Source organism: Phyllobates terribilis, unplaced genomic scaffold (genome assembly GCF_046119375.1).
Source record: "Phyllobates terribilis strain yellow unplaced genomic scaffold, ASM4611937v1 Scaffold_3__8_contigs__length_932513732, whole genome shotgun sequence".
NCBI classification, from domain to species: domain Eukaryota; kingdom Metazoa; phylum Chordata; class Amphibia; order Anura; family Dendrobatidae; genus Phyllobates; species Phyllobates terribilis.
Genome location: NW_027362763.1, coordinates 232,615,986 through 232,637,652, shown reverse-complemented (window position 1 = coordinate 232,637,652; position 21,667 = coordinate 232,615,986). Strand labels below are relative to the sequence as shown.

At 44.9% G+C, this 21,667-nt stretch overlaps 1 protein-coding gene across 3 annotated transcripts in view; it reads right to left on the bottom strand.

Moving 5' to 3' along the window:
* Nucleotides 1-21,667, bottom strand: part of PLOD2 (procollagen-lysine,2-oxoglutarate 5-dioxygenase 2) — a 198,609-nt gene that overhangs the window by 113,360 nt on the left and 63,582 nt on the right. For all 3 annotated transcript variants that reach the window (XM_073674662.1, XM_073674661.1, XM_073674660.1), the window contains exon 3: nucleotides 17,595-17,731. In XM_073674662.1, the coding sequence (XP_073530763.1) occupies nucleotides 17,595-17,731 (137 nt within the window). The remainder of the gene's footprint in view (nucleotides 1-17,594; nucleotides 17,732-21,667) is intronic.

Here is a 21,667-nt window from a genome sequence, read left to right as displayed (position 1 = left end):
CCGGCATCAGATGCTTCACCCACTTTAACCGGTGTGCATGTCCAAGGATGCTCCAAAGCTGTGGTTACCTCAGAGTCTGTGCACCTCTACTACCTGGTGGAGGACCCCCTGTTGCCTCCTGAATCCTCCGGGATACCACTCGATGACAAATGGAGAGAGACTTCTCTACACCCGGTACTCGATACTTTGTCCGCTTCGTCCTGTGAGCCTGACAATGGGTACCATAAGTGGTAGTTACCCCCGAGTCTCTACACCCCTCCGACCAGGCGGAGGACCTCCAGTTGTCTCCTGAACCCTTCGGGGTGCTAGCTGGTAGCGAAAGGACAGAGACTCTCCTATACTCTGTACCTGATACCCCGCTCGCTTCGTCCAGTGAGTCCAACCTAGTGTACTCCGAAGCAGAGGTTACTCCCGAGTCTCTACACCCCTCCGACCAGGCGGAGGACCTCCTGTTGTCTCCAGAACCCTTCTGGGTACCACCTGGTGGTGAATGGACAGAGACTCTCCTATATCCTAGATCTGATACCTCGCTTGCTTCGTCCAGTGAGTCCGACCTAGTGTACTCTGAAGCAGAGGTTACCCGTGAGTCTCTACACCCCTCTGACCAGGCGGAGGACCGCCAGTTGTCTCCAGAACCCTTCGGGGTGCCACCTGGTGGTGAATGGACAGAGACTTTCCTATACTCGGTACCCGATACCTCGCCTGCTTCGTCCAGTGAGTCCGACCTAGTGTACTCTGAAGCAGATGTTTTCTCTGAGCCTCTGCACTCTTCTGACCCGGCGGAGGACCTCCAGTTGTTTCCTGAATCCTCCGGGGTACCACCAGATAACAAAGAGACAGTGACTTTTCCTCATTATGTACCTGATAACCCGTCTATTTCTTCCTGTGAGCTTGACAAGATGTACCTCGAAGCAGAGATTACCCCCAAGTCTCTGTCCCCCTCCAACCCGGTGAAGGACTTCCAGTTGTCTCCTGTACCCTCTGGGGTGCCACCTGAAAATATGTGGAGAGAGACTTCCTTGTGTGCTGTTCCTGGTACTCCACCCGTTTCGTCTGTTGCTGAGGATGGCTGGATAGGAGGTAGCATCCTAGCTAACCAGATGAGATCAGTTTTTCCTGTGGACAGTGGAAGTGATCTCCTTGAAGTGAACGACTGGTCCTCGAATTCCCTGCGGAAGATTCTGGCAGGCCTGAAGAAGAGGGGGCGTAAGGGGGGGGGTAATGTAACATACCTGGCGGCGTCCTTGCATAGTGGTCCATCTCCCACTGTGCAAGAGCGCGCACTTGATCTCCTGTCCAGAATGTCTCTCTGGCTTCCCTCCATGCTGTTTGTGTCTGTTTCTGCTGCTTAAGGGCGGCGCCCGATCACTTCCTGCTTTTTGTACCTGCTGTGGGTCACACCTCTTGTGCGTCCTCAGCCTATTGCTGTCTGTCACCTGGTATATAGCTCAGCTGCTCCCATCTATCCCTGCCTGAGCATAGTGTTTCATTCAGTGTGTGCTTGCACTCTGAAGGTGCCAGGTCCCGTTCTGTGTTCTCTTGTCTGCCTATCCTGGAGGCTGTATTTCCAGGCCTGTCTGAACACGCTCCTAGCCTGTTCCTCCTGCCTTCTAGGGGCCGATTACCTAGACCTGTTCCTGTATCTTGTCTGACCTGTCTGAACACGCTCCTAGCCTGTTCCTCCTGCCTTCTAGGGGCCGATTACCTAGACCTGTTCCTGTATCTTGTCTGACCTGTCTGAACACGCTCCTAGCCTGTTCCTCCTGCCTTCTAGGGGCCGATTACCTAGACCTGTTCCTGTATCTTGTCTGACCTGTCTGAACACGCTCCTAGCCTGTTCCTCTCGCCTTCTAGGGGCTGATTACCTAGACCCGCTCCTGTATCTTGTCTGTCCTGTCTGAACACGCTCCTTGCCTGTTCGTCCTGCCTCTCTGGGGGCCGTATTCCCAGACCCGCTCCTGTATCCCGCTGCAGTGTCGGTCTCCTCCGTACACTCAGTTCCAGTCTGAACTCTCTCCTATCCTTTACCTGTTTTGCCTCTATGTCCGTTCCCTTCCTTTTTCTGCAGAGTCTGAACTCGTACCTAACTCCTGCTTGTTGTCTCTGTACTCCCGTTTGTGAGTTTGTGGTCCACTCGCTACTTCACTGCAAGTACCCTGTGGGTGTCTGGCTCTGCCTTTCCCTTCCTGTCTGTTCCGTATGAACAGAGCCCTGTCCCCCCTACTCAGCCTAGCCTGCTCTGACTCCTTTGCTCACCGCTCCGGCGGTTCTAGCCTGCTCTGACTCCTTTGCTCACCGCTCCGGCGGTTCTAGCCTGCTCTGACTCCTTTGCTCACCGCTCCGGCGGTTCTAGTCTGCTCTGACTCCTTTGCTTACCGCTCCGGCGGTTCTAGCCTGCTCTGACTCCTTGCTCACTGCTCCGGCAGTCCTGTCCTGCCCTGCTTCTGCCCGCTGCTCCGGCAGTCCTGTCCTGCCCTGCTTCTGCCCGCTGCTCCGGCAGTCCTGTCCTGCCCTGCTTCTGCCCGCTGCTCCGGCAGTCCTGTCCTGCCCTGCTTCTGCCCGCTGCTCCGGCAGTCCTGTCCTGCTTCTGCCCGCTGCTCCGGCAGTCCTGTCCTGCTCTGCTTCTGCCCGCTGCTCCGGCAGTCCTGTCCTGCCCTGCTTCTGCCCGCTGCTCCGGCAGTCCTGTCCTGCTCTGTTCTTGCCCACCGCTTCGGGCGTTCCCTCTCTGCTGTGGTTGTCTACCGCATCTGCGGTTCTGTGACCCAGTCTGTACTGGGTCTTAACCTTTCTGTGCTCCAGCCCGTCCTTTCGGCCAGTACCTCCCTGCCTGCATACTCGCCTGTATCCACCCATCTGCATACCTGCCGTGTTTGCTTATATCCACCAGTCTGTGCCAGCCTAACCTGCCTGTTCCTGAGTCCCAGTGTGTACTGGGTCCTATCCCGCCTGTGTTCCTACCTGCTAGTGCCTCCCTGTCTGCACTCTAGCTGTGCTTGCCTGTACCCCTCTACCTATATTGTTCCTGAGTCCCAGTGTGTACTGGGTCCTATCCCGCCTGTGTTCCTACCTGCTAGTGCCTCCCTGTCTGCACTCTAGCTGCGCTTGCCTTTACCCGCCTGCCTGCATACCAGTCGTGCCTGCCTATACCCTCCAGTCTGTGCGCCAGCCTAACCAGCCTGATCCAGTAATCCCTGTGTGGGTCAACCCCCGTGTCCGGAGTTTGACCTGGAGTAGCACCTGGTCCCTCTGCCCGGTTTCTCCCTGGTGCACTGGCGTCGTATGCCGTCGTGCCATCTTGGTCGGATCGGCCAGATACTTAGTCACGCCCCTCCAGGCACTCTCCGGTTCATGGTCCAGTGGAATCACTACAATCACACGCACACGCCGCTCAGCCCGGGCATGTGCATAACACCGGTGAAATAGCTTCCAAGGATATCAGGTTTCTTAGGCCGGACATCAGGGCGGTTTTTAATCTTGGGGAGGCTAGACGAGTTATTCTTACTTTCCTTGGCGGATATGAGGAAAATTCGATCTTCACCCCTTTGATTGCTTTCAAGATCCATTGACTGGAGCAAATCTTTCGCTATTGGGGAAGGTATTTCGTGATTCGTCCCCCTACTGCTCTGGTGTTACAGCTTCTGTTGTCGCTGTCCTTTCGAGAAAAAAATATTTTTATCTTTCCTCCCTTTGGCATAGCTCCATCGACCAGATTTGCCTTTCCCCTTGTACTGGGGATTCTGCACCCGTGGGGGGCGAAAGGGAGTCTTCTTGTAGTGCCTGGGTTCTGGCAAGGATTTCTTGTTATCAGCCGCCTTTCTCCAGGAGGTCGTCAAGGGCCTGGCCAAGCATATATTCTCCCCGGAAGGGAATAGAACAGTTTTAATTTTGGAGACCACATCACCGTTCCAAGATTTCAGCCACAGTGCTCGCCTTGTGGAGTTTGATAGGACTGCTGCCCTGGCGGTTACTCTCACAGATTCTGCTGAAGCATCTGCAAGAAAGTCAGTGGCTTTCTGCAATAAAAGGTAGGGAAGCTTGTATCTTCTCTGGGTGTGCCCATATCCAGATGTTCTTCAAGTTGGTTGAGCCATGTTGACATGGATCGTGCAATACACGTGGAGACCACGTTTGTCTTCAGAAGGGCTGCTGATGTTTCCCAGGATTTTTTGAAAAGGCCGTCCATTTTGCGGTCCAGAGGATCCTTCAGTTGTGAAGAATCCTCAAATGGCAATGTTGTCTTTTTTGCGACTCTTGCCACTTGAATATCGACCTTAGGTATTTCGATCCAACATTTTGAGGTTTCTTCATCTACCGGAAACCGATCTTTTAATTCTGTTGGTATATTCAGCCGTCTTTCCGGATTTTCCTATTTGTCCAAGATTAAAGTCCTGAATGTTTTTATGTATTGGAAACACCATCTTTTTCTTCGAACGGAGACCACCAAACATCTTTTCTTGGACTATTCTAGTGGGCCTCTCTTCTTCTACTTCCAACGTTCTTCTTACCGCTGTGAGGAGGTGTTCCATAAATTCCGCTGAAAAATAATATTTCTTATTTTCCAGACCTTCCTCTGCTGGGCTAAGTTCACCTTCCTCTAGGAGGTCTTCTGGGAGGGATATCTTGTCATGAGAGTCCGAGTCTCTTCTTTCTTCCAGGGAAATCTTCCTCTTATTAGCCTTTGGAGGGGAACCAGAAGTGGATCGGGAGGAGGCGGCCAATGAGGATTGAACCTCTTGACGCACTATCCCCTTGATTTTGTCTGTGAGAGACGACTGCTCTTCCCTAATAATTTTCTTTGTACATTTTTGGCATAGATATTTTTTGTTTGAAGAAGATAGCTTCTTTGCACATATAGCACATTTCCGGCTAGGCTTATTTCCTGGTGCAGGATCCTTGTCCCCCCTAAAAAAGAGGGTAATTAATCCGATCAATTTTAACCTGCACCTAGGAAAAGGACCCCCAGTGGCAGTAACTGACTGGGACTGGAATCGCGCTGGGCTCCACAGACATGGAGAAGATAGATTCCTGACCATCCAGTGTGTACCATACAAGAAGGGTCTTCTGTCCAGGGCTCTTATATAGGAGACTGGACTCAGCACTCTCCCTCCTTCCCCTGGGGGTGGGAGACGCCTCCCCCTTGGTCCAAGCGTGAAACAGGAACACCTGCGATCACCTGCAGTTTGCTCTCTTTTTTTTATTTTTTTTGACTCAGCGCTCTCCTGGCCTTAATGTATGTGCGCCGTATACGGACCGGCAGTAACTTCAGGGACCCAGTTCTGGCGTCCCACGTCATTTTTCGGCCGTTCATAGATTCTTGCATTCTAGGGTGGAAGGCAGACTGGAAGTGACTTAATTAAGCGGTCCGCGTCACTTCTGGGATCCGGCCGCGTGTCTCCTCCGCTATGGAGACAGTCTAAGCTGCTCCGGAGGCTGCTTAAGGAGGGGGGAGGAGCGGGGGTGGAGAGCTCAAGGAGGCCTCCAGCAAGGCACCCACCGGAGCTTACCCGCAGGTGCGGACTCAGTGGGGATGTGGGTCCCGAGTCCCAGAGGAGACAGGAGCAGCTTACAGGGAGGAGGTGGAGAAGACCGCTCGATCCCAGCTGCCCGGCTTAAAAAGGTATGGTTAGGTGTCTGCCACTGGCACAGAGCACCTGGATGACCTCTTCATCCCAATAGGGACAAGAAAAACACTGGAGGGATGATGAGGGAGGGGCTATTTGACCTCTTCGTTTTTCTGTCCCTATTAGGGTGGGATGACATCCTCCTTTGGTGCTGTCGTGGGGGGGGTTATTGGAGAAATGTAGTTGTATCTCCTTGGTTTTTCACAGGTTTGGCTTCCCCTGGACCAACCTTAAAAGGAATAATCATTTAAAAAGTTTGAAAATTGCAAAAAATGTTACATTTTTGTCAAATTTCTGATATTTTGAAAAATAAAACGCAAAACATATCAAGCTAAATTTATCATTATCATAAAGTATGACGTGTCACGAAAAAAAAAAATCTCTCAAAATCAATGGGATATGTTGAAGCATTCCAGAGTTATTACTACATAAAGTGATATGTCAGATTTCAAAAAAATTGGCTTAGTCACTAAGACGTTAACAGAAAAATCGGATTGAAACAATGTCATTTTCTTATTAGATGTTCCCTTTAAATTCTACGAGTGTTAAGAGCTGCTGGGTACACCTGATACACAACAGTATGCCATCAGTTGGGGAACATTAGTCTGCATTATTTTGCCCACCATTTAGACCACCGTAGACTAGTAAAATGTGTACATCTGAGGTTTATCAGTACAGAGGGAAAAAAACAACATGACTTCTAAGACATTGTGGAACATGCATCTTTCTGGCTGATTCAAGAATTTCACCTTTAAAGAAAAATTTCATTATTCCGAAGCCTGACAGGCTTTTACTTGTCATCTCTAACAAAAAACAGCTGTAGTGAACTGGCACACATGGTGCTATTCATCAGACTCCTGGATTATTCCAGTGCATCATATCATTAGAAATATTAACAACATAACAAAATGACAACCTATATGTCTTCTACTGTGTACAAAGCGGTCTATGATATATTGTCATGTCAATGATGTCCGTTCCATGTTTTGTATATTATTGAGAAACAGGATTAATGTATTTAGGAAAATTTATCTCACACTCCAAGACATATTTACATTGCTTTAATCCAGACAAGTGTCCTCTGGAGTTTAGTTTATGTTAAACTTGGGTGTAAAAGAAAATACAAATGTTTAGAGAAAGTTTTCCAAGACTGGTTGGACAAGAAATATGAAATAATATCAAATCTTGAATAAAAAAAAAGGGCGTTACAGCTCACAGATTACTTGACTTATACGCATTACTTACATATTTGGACTTTTTAAGTATAAAAATTAAATTACACACAGCATTTACTTTATACAAATATGCGGCCAAATGATCTGGCAATGATAATTTCCATAAGCTTTCAACAAATGGAAATGTTCTCCATCTGTTGTAGAGAACGGTTTTGTTACCATAGATATTTAAATTACCCTGGTCATCTAAAAAGTTTCCTTACCAGAAAATATAAATTTTTTTTACATTTAGAAATTTCTAGTAGCAATATACAGGTTATAATCAATATTACTGCAGTATTAGTGGAATATCAATATTATAAAAAGGGAGTAGAGACTATAAGGGGAGAGCACGGAGAAATATTATACATGTTGAAGAATGGTGTTCAAACTAAAATTTGATTTTATAAAAATGAGAACACTAAAATGTTTCATGGTAAAAACCATGAATAAATGGGTCATCAAAAAAAAAAAAAAAAAGAAATTTGTCTAGAAAATGTGTAAATGAGTGAGAAGATGGCTAATACACCCTAAAAACACTGATATGCAGAAGTAATGTGTTCAATTCATCTGATGGGTTATCGGTATAAAAATGCTGCATACTGTTTAATTTGGTTTATTGAAACTCCTCTAATGTACGGCTATGGAAGAAAATAAAGCTTGCCAGCCTAGATGGTTGGAGGAGTTTTGGGGCTAACAGGAGAGTTACTTAATTGCTAGTGTTAGTTACAGAGTATTAGGTTACAAGAAAAGTGAGAAACTGAACAGCAAGGATAGCATGCTTCCAAGCTGACCAAGATACTGGTTAGATGCTGAGTAACTTGAGTACAGCTGGTAACATCTAGGACCTTGACAAAAGGTGTCAGAAGAAAGTTAAGGAAGCCACTTCTGTGGTAATGAGTAGTGTTGAGCCACCCCCGTAGTGTTCGGGTTCGGTTCGGTTCGTCGAACACCGGGATGTTCGAGGAACTGTTCGTCGAACTGTTCGTCGAACACCTTAGAACACCGTCGAACACCGTTAAAACCAATGGCAGGCAAACAAAAACACATAGAAAACACCTGCAAAGGTGTCCAAAAGCTGACAAACTGCTCAGAAGACACTCTCTTTAAAAAAGCCGGCCGGCAAATTCAGCAGCGGCATACACCGGTACCCGACAATTTAGACAAGAAGGAATAGAGCATCACACATAGATTAGATAGATAGAAACATGTCAGTCACACATATAAGAAGCACAGTGACAGTGTTGGTTACTGCACTTGTCATTTAGTGTAAAGGATTTATTAAAAAAAATATTAGTGTTTTCATGCACTGTCTCTTTAAAAAAGCCGGCCGGCAATTCAGCATCTGTACCCGACAATTTAGAACAGAAAGAATAGAGCTTCACACATAGATTAGATAGATAGAAACATGTCAGTCACATATATAATAAGTACAGTGATAGTGTTGCTTACTGTACTTGTCATTTAGTGTAAAGGATTTATTTAAAAAAATAATAGTGTTTTCATGCACTGTCTCTTTAAAAAAGCCGGCCGGCAATTCAGCAGCGGTACCCGACAATTTAGAACAGAAAGATAGAGCATCACACATAGATTAGATAGATAGAAACATGTCAGTCACATATATATGAAGTACAGTGATAGTGTTGGTTACTGTACTTGTCATTTAGTATTAAAATAAAGGATTTATTATTAAAAAAATTGGCGTGGGGTTCCCCTTAATTTTAGGCTCTAGCGGAGGTTAAGCAGACGGCTGGGGCAGATGTTTGAAGCCTGGGAAGGGGGTAATACCCACGGAGCTTCCCAGGCTACTAATATCAGCCCCCAGCTGAATACCTAGCCTTTACTAGCTATTAAAATGGGGGACCCCCCAAAAAAAATGACGTGGGGTCCCCCCTAATTTAATAGCTAGCAAAGGCTAGGCAGACAGCTGGGGGCTGATATTAATAGCCCAGGAAGGGAGCCATGAATATTGGCCCCCTCCCAGGCTAGAAACACCAGCCGTCAGCCGCCCCAGAAATGGCGCATTCATAGGATGCGCCAATTCTGGCACTTAGCCTCGCTCTTCCACGCTGCCCTGGTGCGGTGGCAGGGGGTAATAGGGTTGGGGTTGATGTCAGCTTATAATGCCAGCTGACATCAAGCCCAGGTTAGTAATGGAGAGGCGTCTATAAGACACCCCCATTACTAACCCCATAGTCAAAGTTAAAAAAAACACAAACACCCAGAATAAAGTCCTTTAATTGAAATAAAGACACAGTCCTTTATTGTTGTAAATTAAACCATACTTACCGTCACGCCCATTCCAGCTGAAGCCAACGATCTCCTGCAATAAAAGAAAAATAATAAAGCAACCTCATCCTTACCTTTCCATGGTTCCCACGACAGCTTCAGCTCTGCTACATCGAGATGACAGGCTGGACCGCAGCAGAACGCTGCCATCCAGCCTGTCATCCCCAGGTACAGCAGGCAGGAACGGGCTGCCCCCAACCACCAGCTGCCTATTTGTACCTGGCCGGACACAACAATATAGGGAAGCCCTTTTTTCTTAATTATTTCATGAAATAATTTAAAGAAAATTGACGTGGGGCTTCGCCCTGTTTTTGTGTCCAGCCAGGTACAACTAGGCAGCTGGGGGCTGGAATCCGCAGCGCAGGGAGGCCCAAGCTTTCTGGGCCACCCCCGCTGCAAATTGCAGTCCGCAGCCACCCCGGAAAATGGCGCGTTCATAGAAGCGCCATCTTCTGGCGCTGTACCCAACTCATCCAGGGCCCTGATGCGGTGGCTCACTGGGTAATAAAGGGGTTAGGGCCAGCTTGGCATTATCAGCTGGCCCTAAGCCCGAAATTCATGGGGTCACGCCAATATTAGACATGACCACCATGAATTTCTAGTAAAGAATTTAAAAAAAACACAACACCCAGAAAAAAGTCCTTTAATTGAAATAAACACACAATTCTTTATTGTTCTAAATTAAACCATACTTACCATCACGCCCATTCCAGCTGAAGCCAACGATCTCCTGAAATAAAAGAAAAATAATAAAGCAACATCATCCTTACCTTTCCATGGTTCCCATGACAGCTTCAGCTCTGCTACATCGAGATGACAGGCTGGACCGCAGCAGAACGCTGCCATCCAGTCTGTCATCCCGCAGACACTGAGAAGCGCAGGCTTGCTTGCGCTCCACAGTGTCTCTCTGTGAGGGCATCCAGATGAGCCGAGTTAATGTCCAATGAACTCGGCTCACCTCATGCACGTCACTGACAGCGTGGGAAAATTCTCCTGCACTCAGCGCTTCAGCGTGGGAGAATTCTCACACTGAAGCGCTGAGTGCAGGAGAATTCTCCCACGCTGTCAGTGACGTGCAGGAGGTGAGCTGAGTTCATTGGACATGAGCTCACCTTATGCACGTCACTGACAGCGTGGGAAAATTCTCCTGCACTCAGCGCTTCAGCTTGAGAATTTTCCCACGCTGTCAGTGACGTGCATGAGGTGAGCCGAGTTCATTGGACATGAACTCGGCTCATCTGGATGTCGTCACAGAGAGACGCTGAGCAGCGCAAGCAAGCCTGCGCTTCTCAGTGTCTGCGGGATGAGAGGCTGGATGGCAGCGTTCTGCTGCGGTCCAGCCTGTCATCTCGATGTAGCAGAGCTGAAGCTGTCGTGGGAACCATGGAAAGGTAAGGATGAGGTTGCTTTATTATTTTTCTTTTATTGCAGGAGATCGTTGGCTTCAGCTGGAATGGGCGTGACGGTAAGTATGGTTTAATTTAGAACAATAAAGGACTGTGTCTTTATTTCAATTAAAGGACTTTATTCTGGGTGTTTATGTTTTTTTTAACTTTGACTATGGGGTTAGTAATGGGGGTGTCTTATAGACGCCTCTCCATTACTAACCTGGGCTTGATGTCAGCTGGCATTATAAGCTGACATCAACCCCAACCCTATTACCCCCTGCCACCGCACCAGGGCAGCGTGGAAGAGCGAGGCTAAGTGCCAGAATTGGCGCATCCTATGAATGCGCCATTTCTGGGGCGGCTGACGGCTGGTGTTTCTAGCCTGGGAGGGGGCCAATATTCATGGCTCCCTTCCTGGGCTATTAATATCAGCCCCCAGCTGTCTGCCTAGCCTTTGCTAGCTATTAAATTAGGGGGGACCCCACGTCATTTTTTTTGGGGGGTCCCCCATTTTAATAGCTAGTAAAGGCTATGTATTCAGCTGGGGGCTGATATTAGTAGCCTGGGAAGCTCCGTGGGTATTACCCCCTTCCCAGGCTTCAAACATCTGCCCCAGCCGTCTGCTTAACCTCCGCTAGAGCCTAAAATTAAGGGGAACCCCACGCCAAATTTTTTAATAATAAATCCTTTATTTTAATACTAAATGACAAGTACAGTAACCAACACTATCACTGTACTTCATATATATGTGACTGACATGTTTCTATCTATCTAATCTATGTGTGAAGCTCTATTCTGTCTGTTATAAATTGTCGGGTACCGCTGCTGAATTGCCGGCCGGCTTTTTTAAAGAGACGGTGCATGAAAACACTATTATTTTTTTTGATAAATCCTTTACGCTAAATGACAAGTACAGTAAGCAACACTGTCACTGTACTTCGTATATATGTGGCTGACATGTTTATATCTATCCAATCTATGTGTGAAGCTCTATTCTTTCGGTTCTAAATTGTCGGGTACCGGTGTATGCCGCTGCTGAATTGCCGGCTTTTCATGTTTCACTGTTGGCACTGTTCCCATCGATTTGGGCAATCACTGTAATGCCACAACCACCATGGCTGTGGCATTACAGTGAGTGGCAGACAATCCATGCAGGACACGCTTTTGGTGCACGAACAGTTATCGAACATAACCTCGAACAGCCGAATTTTTTGCAAATCGTTCGGGTTCGTCGAACAACTCGAACACCGCCCAAAACAGCTCGAATTTGAGATTGGCGAACAGTTCTAGTCGAACACCGCTCATCTCTAGTAATGAGTCAGTGGTCCAGAGGGGCAGCCGTGGGTTTGTGGCGACCCTCAGACAGCAAAGTGACAAGGACAGAGGCAAGTATAAGTTGGCCTTGGAATTTAGAAGTAGTATATATAGCCAAGACAGATGACAGATTTTACATTGGAAGTGGGCTGTAGTAAAGGAAAATGCTATGAGGAAAGATGGAGGGACGGCGGCCGCAAAATAGTAACTTCGGGATACTGTATCACATATGGGTTGCCACATGTAGCTGCGAAGCCTGTAATTCTGTTCAGCACTGTAGAAGTAAAATACAGAAAATAGCATGTACATGTGTTACATCCAATTCATCAGTAAAATAAAGGAATTAAAAAAAAACAAAAAAAAACAGACCAACTCTTTCATTAACTATACTTTAAAATTGGAGGTTCCTGTACAATCTCGTAAGCTGGAGAGGTCAATATTCTACACACACTCTAAGGAACCCGTCTCACTGGTGTCTTGGGTCACCGTATAATACTTCAGTTCTCGTGACCTGTACAAATGCATTAGTGGTAAATCTATAGAAGCCCAGAAATTATGTGTCAACAAATTAAGTTCATTTTAGCATTTCTTATTGGCTCTTAATTGACCATAATTCCAAGTTACGTTTGAGCTGACATATCAAGGGCCAACATTAGCTTGCTTGCTTTTTCTGTGATCATGGACAAAATACAGAAGACTGATTTTTTTTTTTTTTTTTTTTTTTTTTTTTTTTTTGAGTATAAATTACTTTGGGAGCCCATTAGGTGAGGCTTATTATTAAACATTTTGTTATGTTTAATTGCATGCCAACTGTACGTTCAATTTATACTTTTACTTCTAAACAAGAAATTGTGATTTCCAGATACACAGTGTCCCATAAAATGTGGAGGCTCCCACTACACATACACAGTGTGATGTCCCCCCACACACCTTTATCATAACAAAGAAAAAAATGTAATGGAACAAAGAATGTCTATTTACATATATCAGTAGAGGGCCCCTATGGATTGCATGATACAATGACCATGCTATGTTTAAAAATTGTGAAAACATATCCTTCAGCTATTTCCTACAGTTTTTCCCTGATATTTTCTTTAGTTTTACTACACTTATCAGTGCATGGAATCTGTAATAAGGAGTCAAAAATTTCAGGAATTTAGATCTAGTTAAGGAAAATTAAACAAAGCAGGCTATCAGTAAGTGAGGTTCAGAAAACAAAGATTTTTCAAGAACTATACTTTAAAATTATTCTCTTAGTATACTGAATAATTTTAGGACTTTCAGGTGAATTAATATTGTCTCCTGACTTTATGTATCATCTAACATCTACAACTTTACACCCGTTATAGGTTTTTTGTGGGGTCTGTTCCATAAATATGGAAAAAATTGGAATTAGAACGCAAAGATAAATAGTAAAATCAATTCATTGCAAGACACAAAAAGTAGAAATTTTTTCAGCTTTTATTTGCTGAGGTCTAAACAGAAAATCATTTAAAAAGGAAGTGTTTACCGGTAGATAGATTCCCTTTAAGGAAAAAATTGTGGATTACATCACCAGGGTTTTGTTACCCTCATCTGAGAGCAGCATGATATATGGATAGAGACCCCGATTCCAGGGATGTATCACTTAACTAAGATGTTTTCTGCAGTTTTTAGAAGAACATTTATCTGCTGAAGATCTGCCAGTTCTTTCAATGTAGATTTCTGTGCATACCTCGCCCACACCACTAATTGGCAGCTTTCTGACTCTGTAAACAGAAAGCGGTCAATCAGTGGTGGGGGCATTCTTATCCAGAGGCCATGAATGTAGAGGACTACATGGGCACAGATTTATTTGTCTTCTAGTGATAAAACAATGTTTTATCAACAGGAGATTATTAATGAGTGAACCCGAATTGTAAAGTTCAGGGTTCGTACCGTGCTTAACCCTGACTTCTCCTGGAAGTCCATTTTACAGTTTGGTGCAAAGAGAGAGCGCTCTCTCTCATTTGAGCAAGCAAGAGCATGAGAGAAAGACTAAATAAGTCTAGAACAAGAGTCTAGATAAGTCTAGAGAGGAGTCTAGAACAAGCCTCGGAAATCTGAATGTGTTGCTGCAGAACTTGTGCTGAGAGTTATAATTTTCCTTGAATGAGAGTTCTAGTGAGCAGAATTACTATAGAATTTGTAGAAGTGCCCACTCTGCCAGAAATCAGGAAATACAGACTTCATAGCTCAGTTGCTCTGGAGAAAACAACTTGAGAAAACTAAGTAAATAGGATGATAAGCCAACTTTTTATATTGGAGCCCATGTATAAATTATAACTTTTCTTACAGACGAGGCAAAAAATATAGCAGCTGTCAGATAACAGCAATATGTGATGCTCCAGTGCCAACTCTCTCAGGGGGACCACAGTGGTTCTGAGACTACCAAGTAGTACGGGGGTCACAAAATCTGCAAATGACATACAAGTGAAGTCATGTGGGTACATTTTCAAATCTTGTTTGCAAAGACTTTTTTTCCCTGACCAAACACAAATCAAGGTTGAAGGGCACAAAGGTTTAATAGGAAAAAAAAACTTAGGCCATGTCTAACTTTAGAGGAAAATCTCCGAAATATACCCGATCCCTTCAGCTAAATTTAGATCTGTGTAACCGTTCAATATACCGTATTTTTCGGACTAGAAGACGCACTGTTTTACTCCAAAATTTTGGAGAAACGTGGAGGTTGCGTCTTATAGTCCAAATACCATCTCCCTGTATATACTGAGGCTCTTCACGGTAAGAGGTCTGGGGGAGCAGCAGCGGGGGAGCAGCGGGGCACAGGAGGCAGCAGCCGACTGCTGCAGCCTGCCCTGTGCCCGCTACTAAAGAAAATGAATATTCCCTGCTCCCCACGCCCATGGGCGTGGGGAGCAGGGAATATTCATTTTCCTTAATAGGCGGCACACTGTACCGCAGCGCGGCTCCTGCTGCGCTCTGTGTGCCTGCTATTAAAGCTCATGAATATTTCCTACAACCCACTCTCATGGGTTGTAGTGAATATCCATGGTCTTTAATAGCAGGCCCACTGACCACAGAGTGGCAGCAGGAGCCACGCTGCGGTACAGTGTGCCGGCTATTGAACAGACAGAATGGTCACTGCTCCCCACGCACAGAGTCCCAATGTGGGGAGCAGTGACTATTCCAGCACAACGTCTCACACTGTGTGATGGCGCATGGCAGGGACGCAATGCGCGGCCTGCCATGCGCGGCTCACACAGTGAGAGTGTCAGCAGCAGAGCAGGACAGCCCTGGAGGAGAAAGGAGGCGAGTATGATTACTTTTTTTGTGGGCAGCAGGATGGGGGCTCAAGGGGTGCCATGCATACCAGGAGATGGGGGAATCAAGGGGTGCCATGCATACCATGATGGGGTATCAAGGGGTGCCATACATACCAGGATGTGTGATCAAGGGGTCCCATGCATACCAGGATGGTGGATCAATGGGTGCCATGCATACCAGGATGGGGGCTCAAGGGGTACCATGCATACCAGGATGGTGATGAGGGCCACGTATACCAGGAAGGAGGGGCCATACATACCAGGATAGAGGATATTAACAGAATTGGGGGACATTACCCCAATACCAGTGTCAGCAGAAGACCCCCTCCCCCATAACAGGGCATCATGACCACATTTTTTGCTTAAATATTTTTTTTCCTATTTTCCTCCTCTAAAACCTAGGTGCGTCTTATAGTCCGAAAAATCATGTAAATAATAGTAATAAATCCTGAACTGAATAGATACAAATCATTTAAATTATACAATTACTTGTACTTATTAAAAGTATAACACACTACAAATTAATTAGTATATTACATTTTATTAAATTGTAATTAATATACAAAATATACTAATTCTATTAAAAACCAGGAAACGGAAAGTCATTTATTAAAGTAATGTTTCACAGAAATGCCCAAATGCTGAATTAGCCCATTCACAAATGCTTGTTTAAATAAACCCCATTCATTGCTGAAAAAGGTTAAAAATGAAGACTACAATTAACCATTTTACTTTAACATAGTATCAGAACAAATCAGCAAAATTTAAGGTTAGGATTTGTAATATAGCATATTTATGCCGCACTTACATAAATCAAAGCGATGTTGTAAAACTACAGGTATATTGATGGTTGGGGCTCTTGGAATTTCCTTTGTATGTTTCTTCAGTAGAAACAATAACAAGATCACAAGTGACAAGTATGGGTATAAGACACGTTTTGCTCTTGTACATATGTAAGAAATCCTCAAGGGGAGAAATAAAAACAGAGAAATTTGTATGAAGACAAAAAAGACCTCTTGTATAGCACAGTACTATGGTCTCCTGCCTAGTCATTAAACACACAGTAGAGACATGCTCTGGCTTCTGTTTAGTAGAATATTCCAGAAGAGACCAAGACAAAATTCTGGGTCCCTATGGGACAAAATTATTGCATATCTATATATTAACCCTATAACTTTATCAGATAAAAGGTTTGTTAATTTGTTACTTGCATTTTTGTGGAAATTATTGAAACAGTCTAGATGAAATTCCTTAAAGAGAGATCTCTGTTTTTTAAAAAAAAAAATGAGCAAAGAATAGGAAATGCTATAAAATAAGCAAACATTACTTTACCCCTTGAATCCCTCACCACTCCAGGATCGATGCCTCAGTGGTCCCTGCCAGTCCTTGCAGTAAAGACGTTTCATCCATCATTCACTTGACCGCTGCAGCTTATCACTGGCATCACCAATAAAATCTGCAGATATGGCACATGACCGCTGAAGCCAGTACACTTATAATGTACAGGATGTCATTACATCAGATGATGATGTAATGGGAGGGATTTGAAAAGCAAGTAATGATAAGTTTTTATTTTATAACATTTTCTTTTTTTTTTTTAATCACATTTTGAAAATCACTTATAATGCGATTTATGAGATGAAAACATAACCGCTTTCCTATAGAAACAGTTTCTGTTCCCAAATTCATGTTCATGGGCTTGGATTAAAGCACCAACCCAGCGGGGTTTTTTATTGCAGCGCTGGGAGTGGTGCTAGTAAACTGACCAGATTCCTATGCTTACCAGCCGCCATCTTCATCAGTTCCCAATTCTGCTTCGGTCTTGCAGCGCCATCTTGTCACCACAACTTCTGACTGACCGGAAGTCAGAGGTAACGGTCACCAGATCCCAATGCAAGTCTATGAGAGTCTGGTTCTGACATCGTTCTGGCTCATAGACTTACATTGAGTTATGAATTCTGGATTGCTCTAGAAAACACTGGGGCGATCAGACAGGTCACACAAGCAGCGGCATTGGGAACAGATGTAGATAATGGCTGGTAAGTAGAATACTAGGGGCAGGAACTTAGTTTAGTGCCAGTTATCCCACTTCATGTAACACATGAATTGTATAATAAAACCATCTGCACAATGAGGTCAAATGTACTATATATTATAATTAAAAGCTCTATATATTACTTTTTCATATCATGCTCCTTTTGCTGTATTCATGGTAAGGAATGATTGGATGAGTGGTGAATAAGTAATGCTGACCACCTAGGATCCTTTCCAATTAGTTGATAACTAGTAAACTTTGAGTGTGCGGAAATATCCATTTATCCAGCTCCAAACCAGAAGGTTGTAATAAAATATAAAATTCCATGATTTTATTTCATTATCTTCCAAGATGAAATTGAACAACTTCCAAGAAGATTTTTAATGTAAAGACCCTCTAAAGCCTTAGTCATTTTATATTATAATGATTACCTGTCTGTGAAAAGAACAATGAGATCTTCTTGGTCAGTAATTGACTCCAGAGCTTCTTTTAAAAGACGGACTTTTTGACCCCCGCCTATTGAATTTGCCACATCTCCACCTTTCCAGTCTAGACCTTTGCCAAGAACCTAAAGGACGAATTAAGATAAGAAACATATGTATTATTCATTGTGGTCATTGTAAGATTTAGGATTTTATTTATGAGCCAAATCACAATTAAAAACACATCACCAAAAAAAGTACAAAATGTATTCAAAGAGTGAAAGTTAAAGAATATAGTATTTTCTTGGCCAAAAGTATTCTTCAAAAAGTTTGCTATGACTACGTTACTTAGGCTCAGCTGGATTTACTTTGAGACCATTCAACAGAGATCAAGCATTTCTCATTTCTAAAGAACATGGACCAATAGGCTTTTTTTGATCTTCCAAAACCAAAATGATCTTCATGCACTTACAAGCCATATAAATTGTATAAATAGTACTTCCAGAAAGTGACAACCTTCTTGACCCATGAATTCCATTTTTAATGCATTTGTATGTTATAAACAGATATGAAAATTACAACTAAAAGAAAAACATTCTTTCCTAATGTAAAGTATATGAACTGGATATAACTGCTTGTAAACTATTATTTGATGGCTAGTTCCAAGGTAGCAGAATAAGTGTTTCAATTGGACTTCATTGCTGATTAGTACAAGGGACAAAAACTGTGCTACAAGAGAACCTAGCAGTATGATTTTGTAATGTAAAGACATGGCAGTAATAGTGTTGTAACAGGTGAAATTAATACCTTTGGTGAAGAAAGCCACTTTGTTGTTCTGTAATCAGCATTTTAAGTTTTTTGATAATTAGATATCGGTGTACAGGGTCAGGACTATGCTCTGGGTCTTCTCCTGACTATTTCGCATTCCCCGGCCGCTCCACCTGCTTCCAGTCTCTGAATGACAAGTCTCCTCTCTTTGAAGGCTCAGCAGTGACCGGTCATTCAAAGACAGGAGGCAGGCGCAGGAGCCGGGGAATTACAGACAGGGAAGAGAAGACCCAGTGTAGAGACCGGCCCCTGTGTACCGAAATATAATTCTTATTATTATAGCTCCATTTATTCCATGGCGCTTTACATGTGAAAGGGATATACATAGCACAAACAATTACAGTAAATTCTGATGAATACAAGTCGGCGACTGGAACAGGAGGAGCGAGCCAGAGAGGGCTCACAATCTACAAGTGATAGGTGAGGATACAGTAGGTGGGGGCAGAGCTGGTCGTGCAGCGGTATGGTGGAGCGAGGGTTACTGCAGGTTGTAGGCTTGTCAGAAGAGGTGGGTCTTCAGGTTCCTTTTGAAGGTTTCTACGGTGGACGAGAATCTGATGTGTTGGGGTAGAGAGTTGCAGAGTAGAGGGGATACATGGGAGAAATCTTGTATGTGACTGTGGGAAGAGGAGAGAAGACAGGAGTAGAGAAGGAGTATCGGGAGACTAGGTCACAGATATATGGCGGAGACAGGTTGTGGATGGCTTTGTATGCCATGGTTAGGGTTTTGAACTGGAGTCTCTGAGCAATGGGGAACAGAGGGAAGGGATTGACAGAGAGGAGAGGCCGAGGAATAGCAGGGGGACAGGTGGATTAGTTGGGGCAGCAGAGTTTAGGATAGATTGGAGGCGTGCGAGAGTGTTAGAAAGGAAGCCACAGAGCAGGATGTTGCAGTAGTCAAGGCGGGAGAGGATTAGTGTTGAGCAAATTTGTTTGACATTTCAAATTCGGGTTCGTGTTCCGGCTTGTTCGTGCCAAAAAAAAAAAAAAGCGGCTCCGCTCTTGAACATCCCTGATTTGCCACGCAGATAACATCCTCTTAAGACCCAGCGGCGACCTCCTTTCTGCTGCTGATTGACACACCCTTGCTTGGAAGTTAAAAGCTCTCAGTTTGCTTCAGGAAATCGACGGTGGTATTTCAATGTACAGGCTTCGAGCACTAGCAGTCGGCTAGCATCTTCTCTGGTGCCCTTGGAGGACAGTTGGCGTTACTCCTCTGGTGTCTGCTCAAGCTAGATTAATGCCCTTTGTTTGTCAACCTTGTTGTCTTTAGTTTGTAGTGGGGCCTGATCAGTGCTCACCCCTCCCCCTCCCTATCTAGGGTAAGGCTCTAGGTTCATCCAGGGTTTAGAGTCCTGCTCTCACAGGTGTTTCAGATGTGACAGACAGTCTCCCTGCAGTTAGTTGCAGAAGATCTCTTCCTTTGGCATTACAGATGCCTTCTTAGCTCTGTATCACTCTAGGACCCAGCGGTTACCTCTCTCCTGCTAATTGATACGCAAGCCTGGGTGTTTAAAATACTTTGTTTGCTACAGGGAGGCGCCGGTGATATTCACATGTTTCCCTATTAAAAATGTTAATAGAAATATATTGAAAAAAACTACATTAGGACAAACATCATAGTTACAATGCCTCTGCACCAATTCTTTCCAAATGATCAGAGAAAATGTCAGCAGACTACTAGAGATGTGCAAGCACTATTTAGGTCTGATTGTCACCGTTTTTATAAATGCATGTGACTTCTTGATAAATCTGTACATGCCACACAAGGGAGATATACTGGCAAAAGACGTAGTTACTTACCGGTAACGGAATTTCTCAGAACCCATGACGGCCCCATGGAGAGAGGGGGTCCGCCCTTCAAGGACAGGAAACCTACCGATAAAAAGGGCGGCACCTCTCTCCCACATCAGTTGGTTTACAGAGCACCGCCAGGTTAGTAACACACACACACACACACATTATATTATATATATTTATTTATTTTATTTTTTTTTTTTATTTATTTATTTTTTTCCCAAAAGGAGCTTGCCAGACACACCCTGTGACTAAACAAAGGCAACAAACAAATGTGCGCACCCATGTGTGAAGGGAGGGAATGTACGGGTGCGGTCATGGGTTCCGATAAATCCCGTTACCGGTAAGTAACTACGTCTTTCTCTTTCCCCATGACGGCACCACGGAGAGATTGCAGAGAAGTGAAGATTAGGGAGGAACCACCGCTTCCAGAACCCTTCTGCCAAAGGTAAGGTCTGAAGACGAGGTTAGATCTAGCCGGTAGTGTTTAAAGAATGTGGAAGGAGAAGACCAGGTCGCCGCTCTACATATCTGTTCGATAGAAGCCCCAGCCTTCTCCGCCCAGGAGGCTGCCACTGCCCTAGTTGAGTGAGCCTTTAGGCCCACAGGCGTGGTTTCCCCGCTTGAGGAGTAAGCCAGGGAGATGGCGTCCCTTATCCACCTTGCCAGGGTGCTCTTGGAAGCCTTCCGTCCCTTCCGAGATCCCTGGAAGCACACAAAGAGAGACCTATCCTTCCTACACTCTCGTGTGGCCTCGAAGTATTGTATAATGCACCTCCTGACGTCTAAGGTGTGAAGGACCTCTTCCCCCTTGTTTTTTGGGTCTGAACAAAAGGAAGGAAGGTGATCTCCTGTGACCTGTGGAAGAGGGAACCCACCTTAGGAAGGTACGCTGGGTCGGTCCCAAGTGTCACCCTATCTTCTAGGATTTGCGTGAAGGGGGGCCCTGCTGATAAGGCTTGTATATCACTAATCCAACATGCCGATGTGAGGGCCACTAGAAGGGACGTCTTAAGGGACAGGATTTTAAGAGACGCGTCCGCTAGAGGTTCAAAGGGACACCTGGCTAGAGCCGAAAGTACGAGATTTAAGTCCCAAGGAGGAGCATTCTGGGAGGGGATGGGCCTGGACCTATGGGATGCCCTGATGAACCTGGAGACCCATCTATTCCCCGCCAGGTCACAGTTATAAAGAGCTCCCAGCGCCGCCACCTGAACCTTCAGAGTGCTTGTGGCCAACCCCTGCTCCAACCCTTTTTGAAGAAACTCCAAGATAGCAGTAATGGGGGCCTCCCCCACTACTTCCGACCCCGTGAAAGAAAGAAATCTTCTCCAGGTTTTACCGTAGAGTTTGGTAGTTACGGGTTTCCTACTCTGCAGTAAGGTGGAGATTAAATTGGGGGAGAACCCTCTATCCCTCAAGAGCGCCCTCTAAAACTCCAAGCGGTCAGGTGCAGG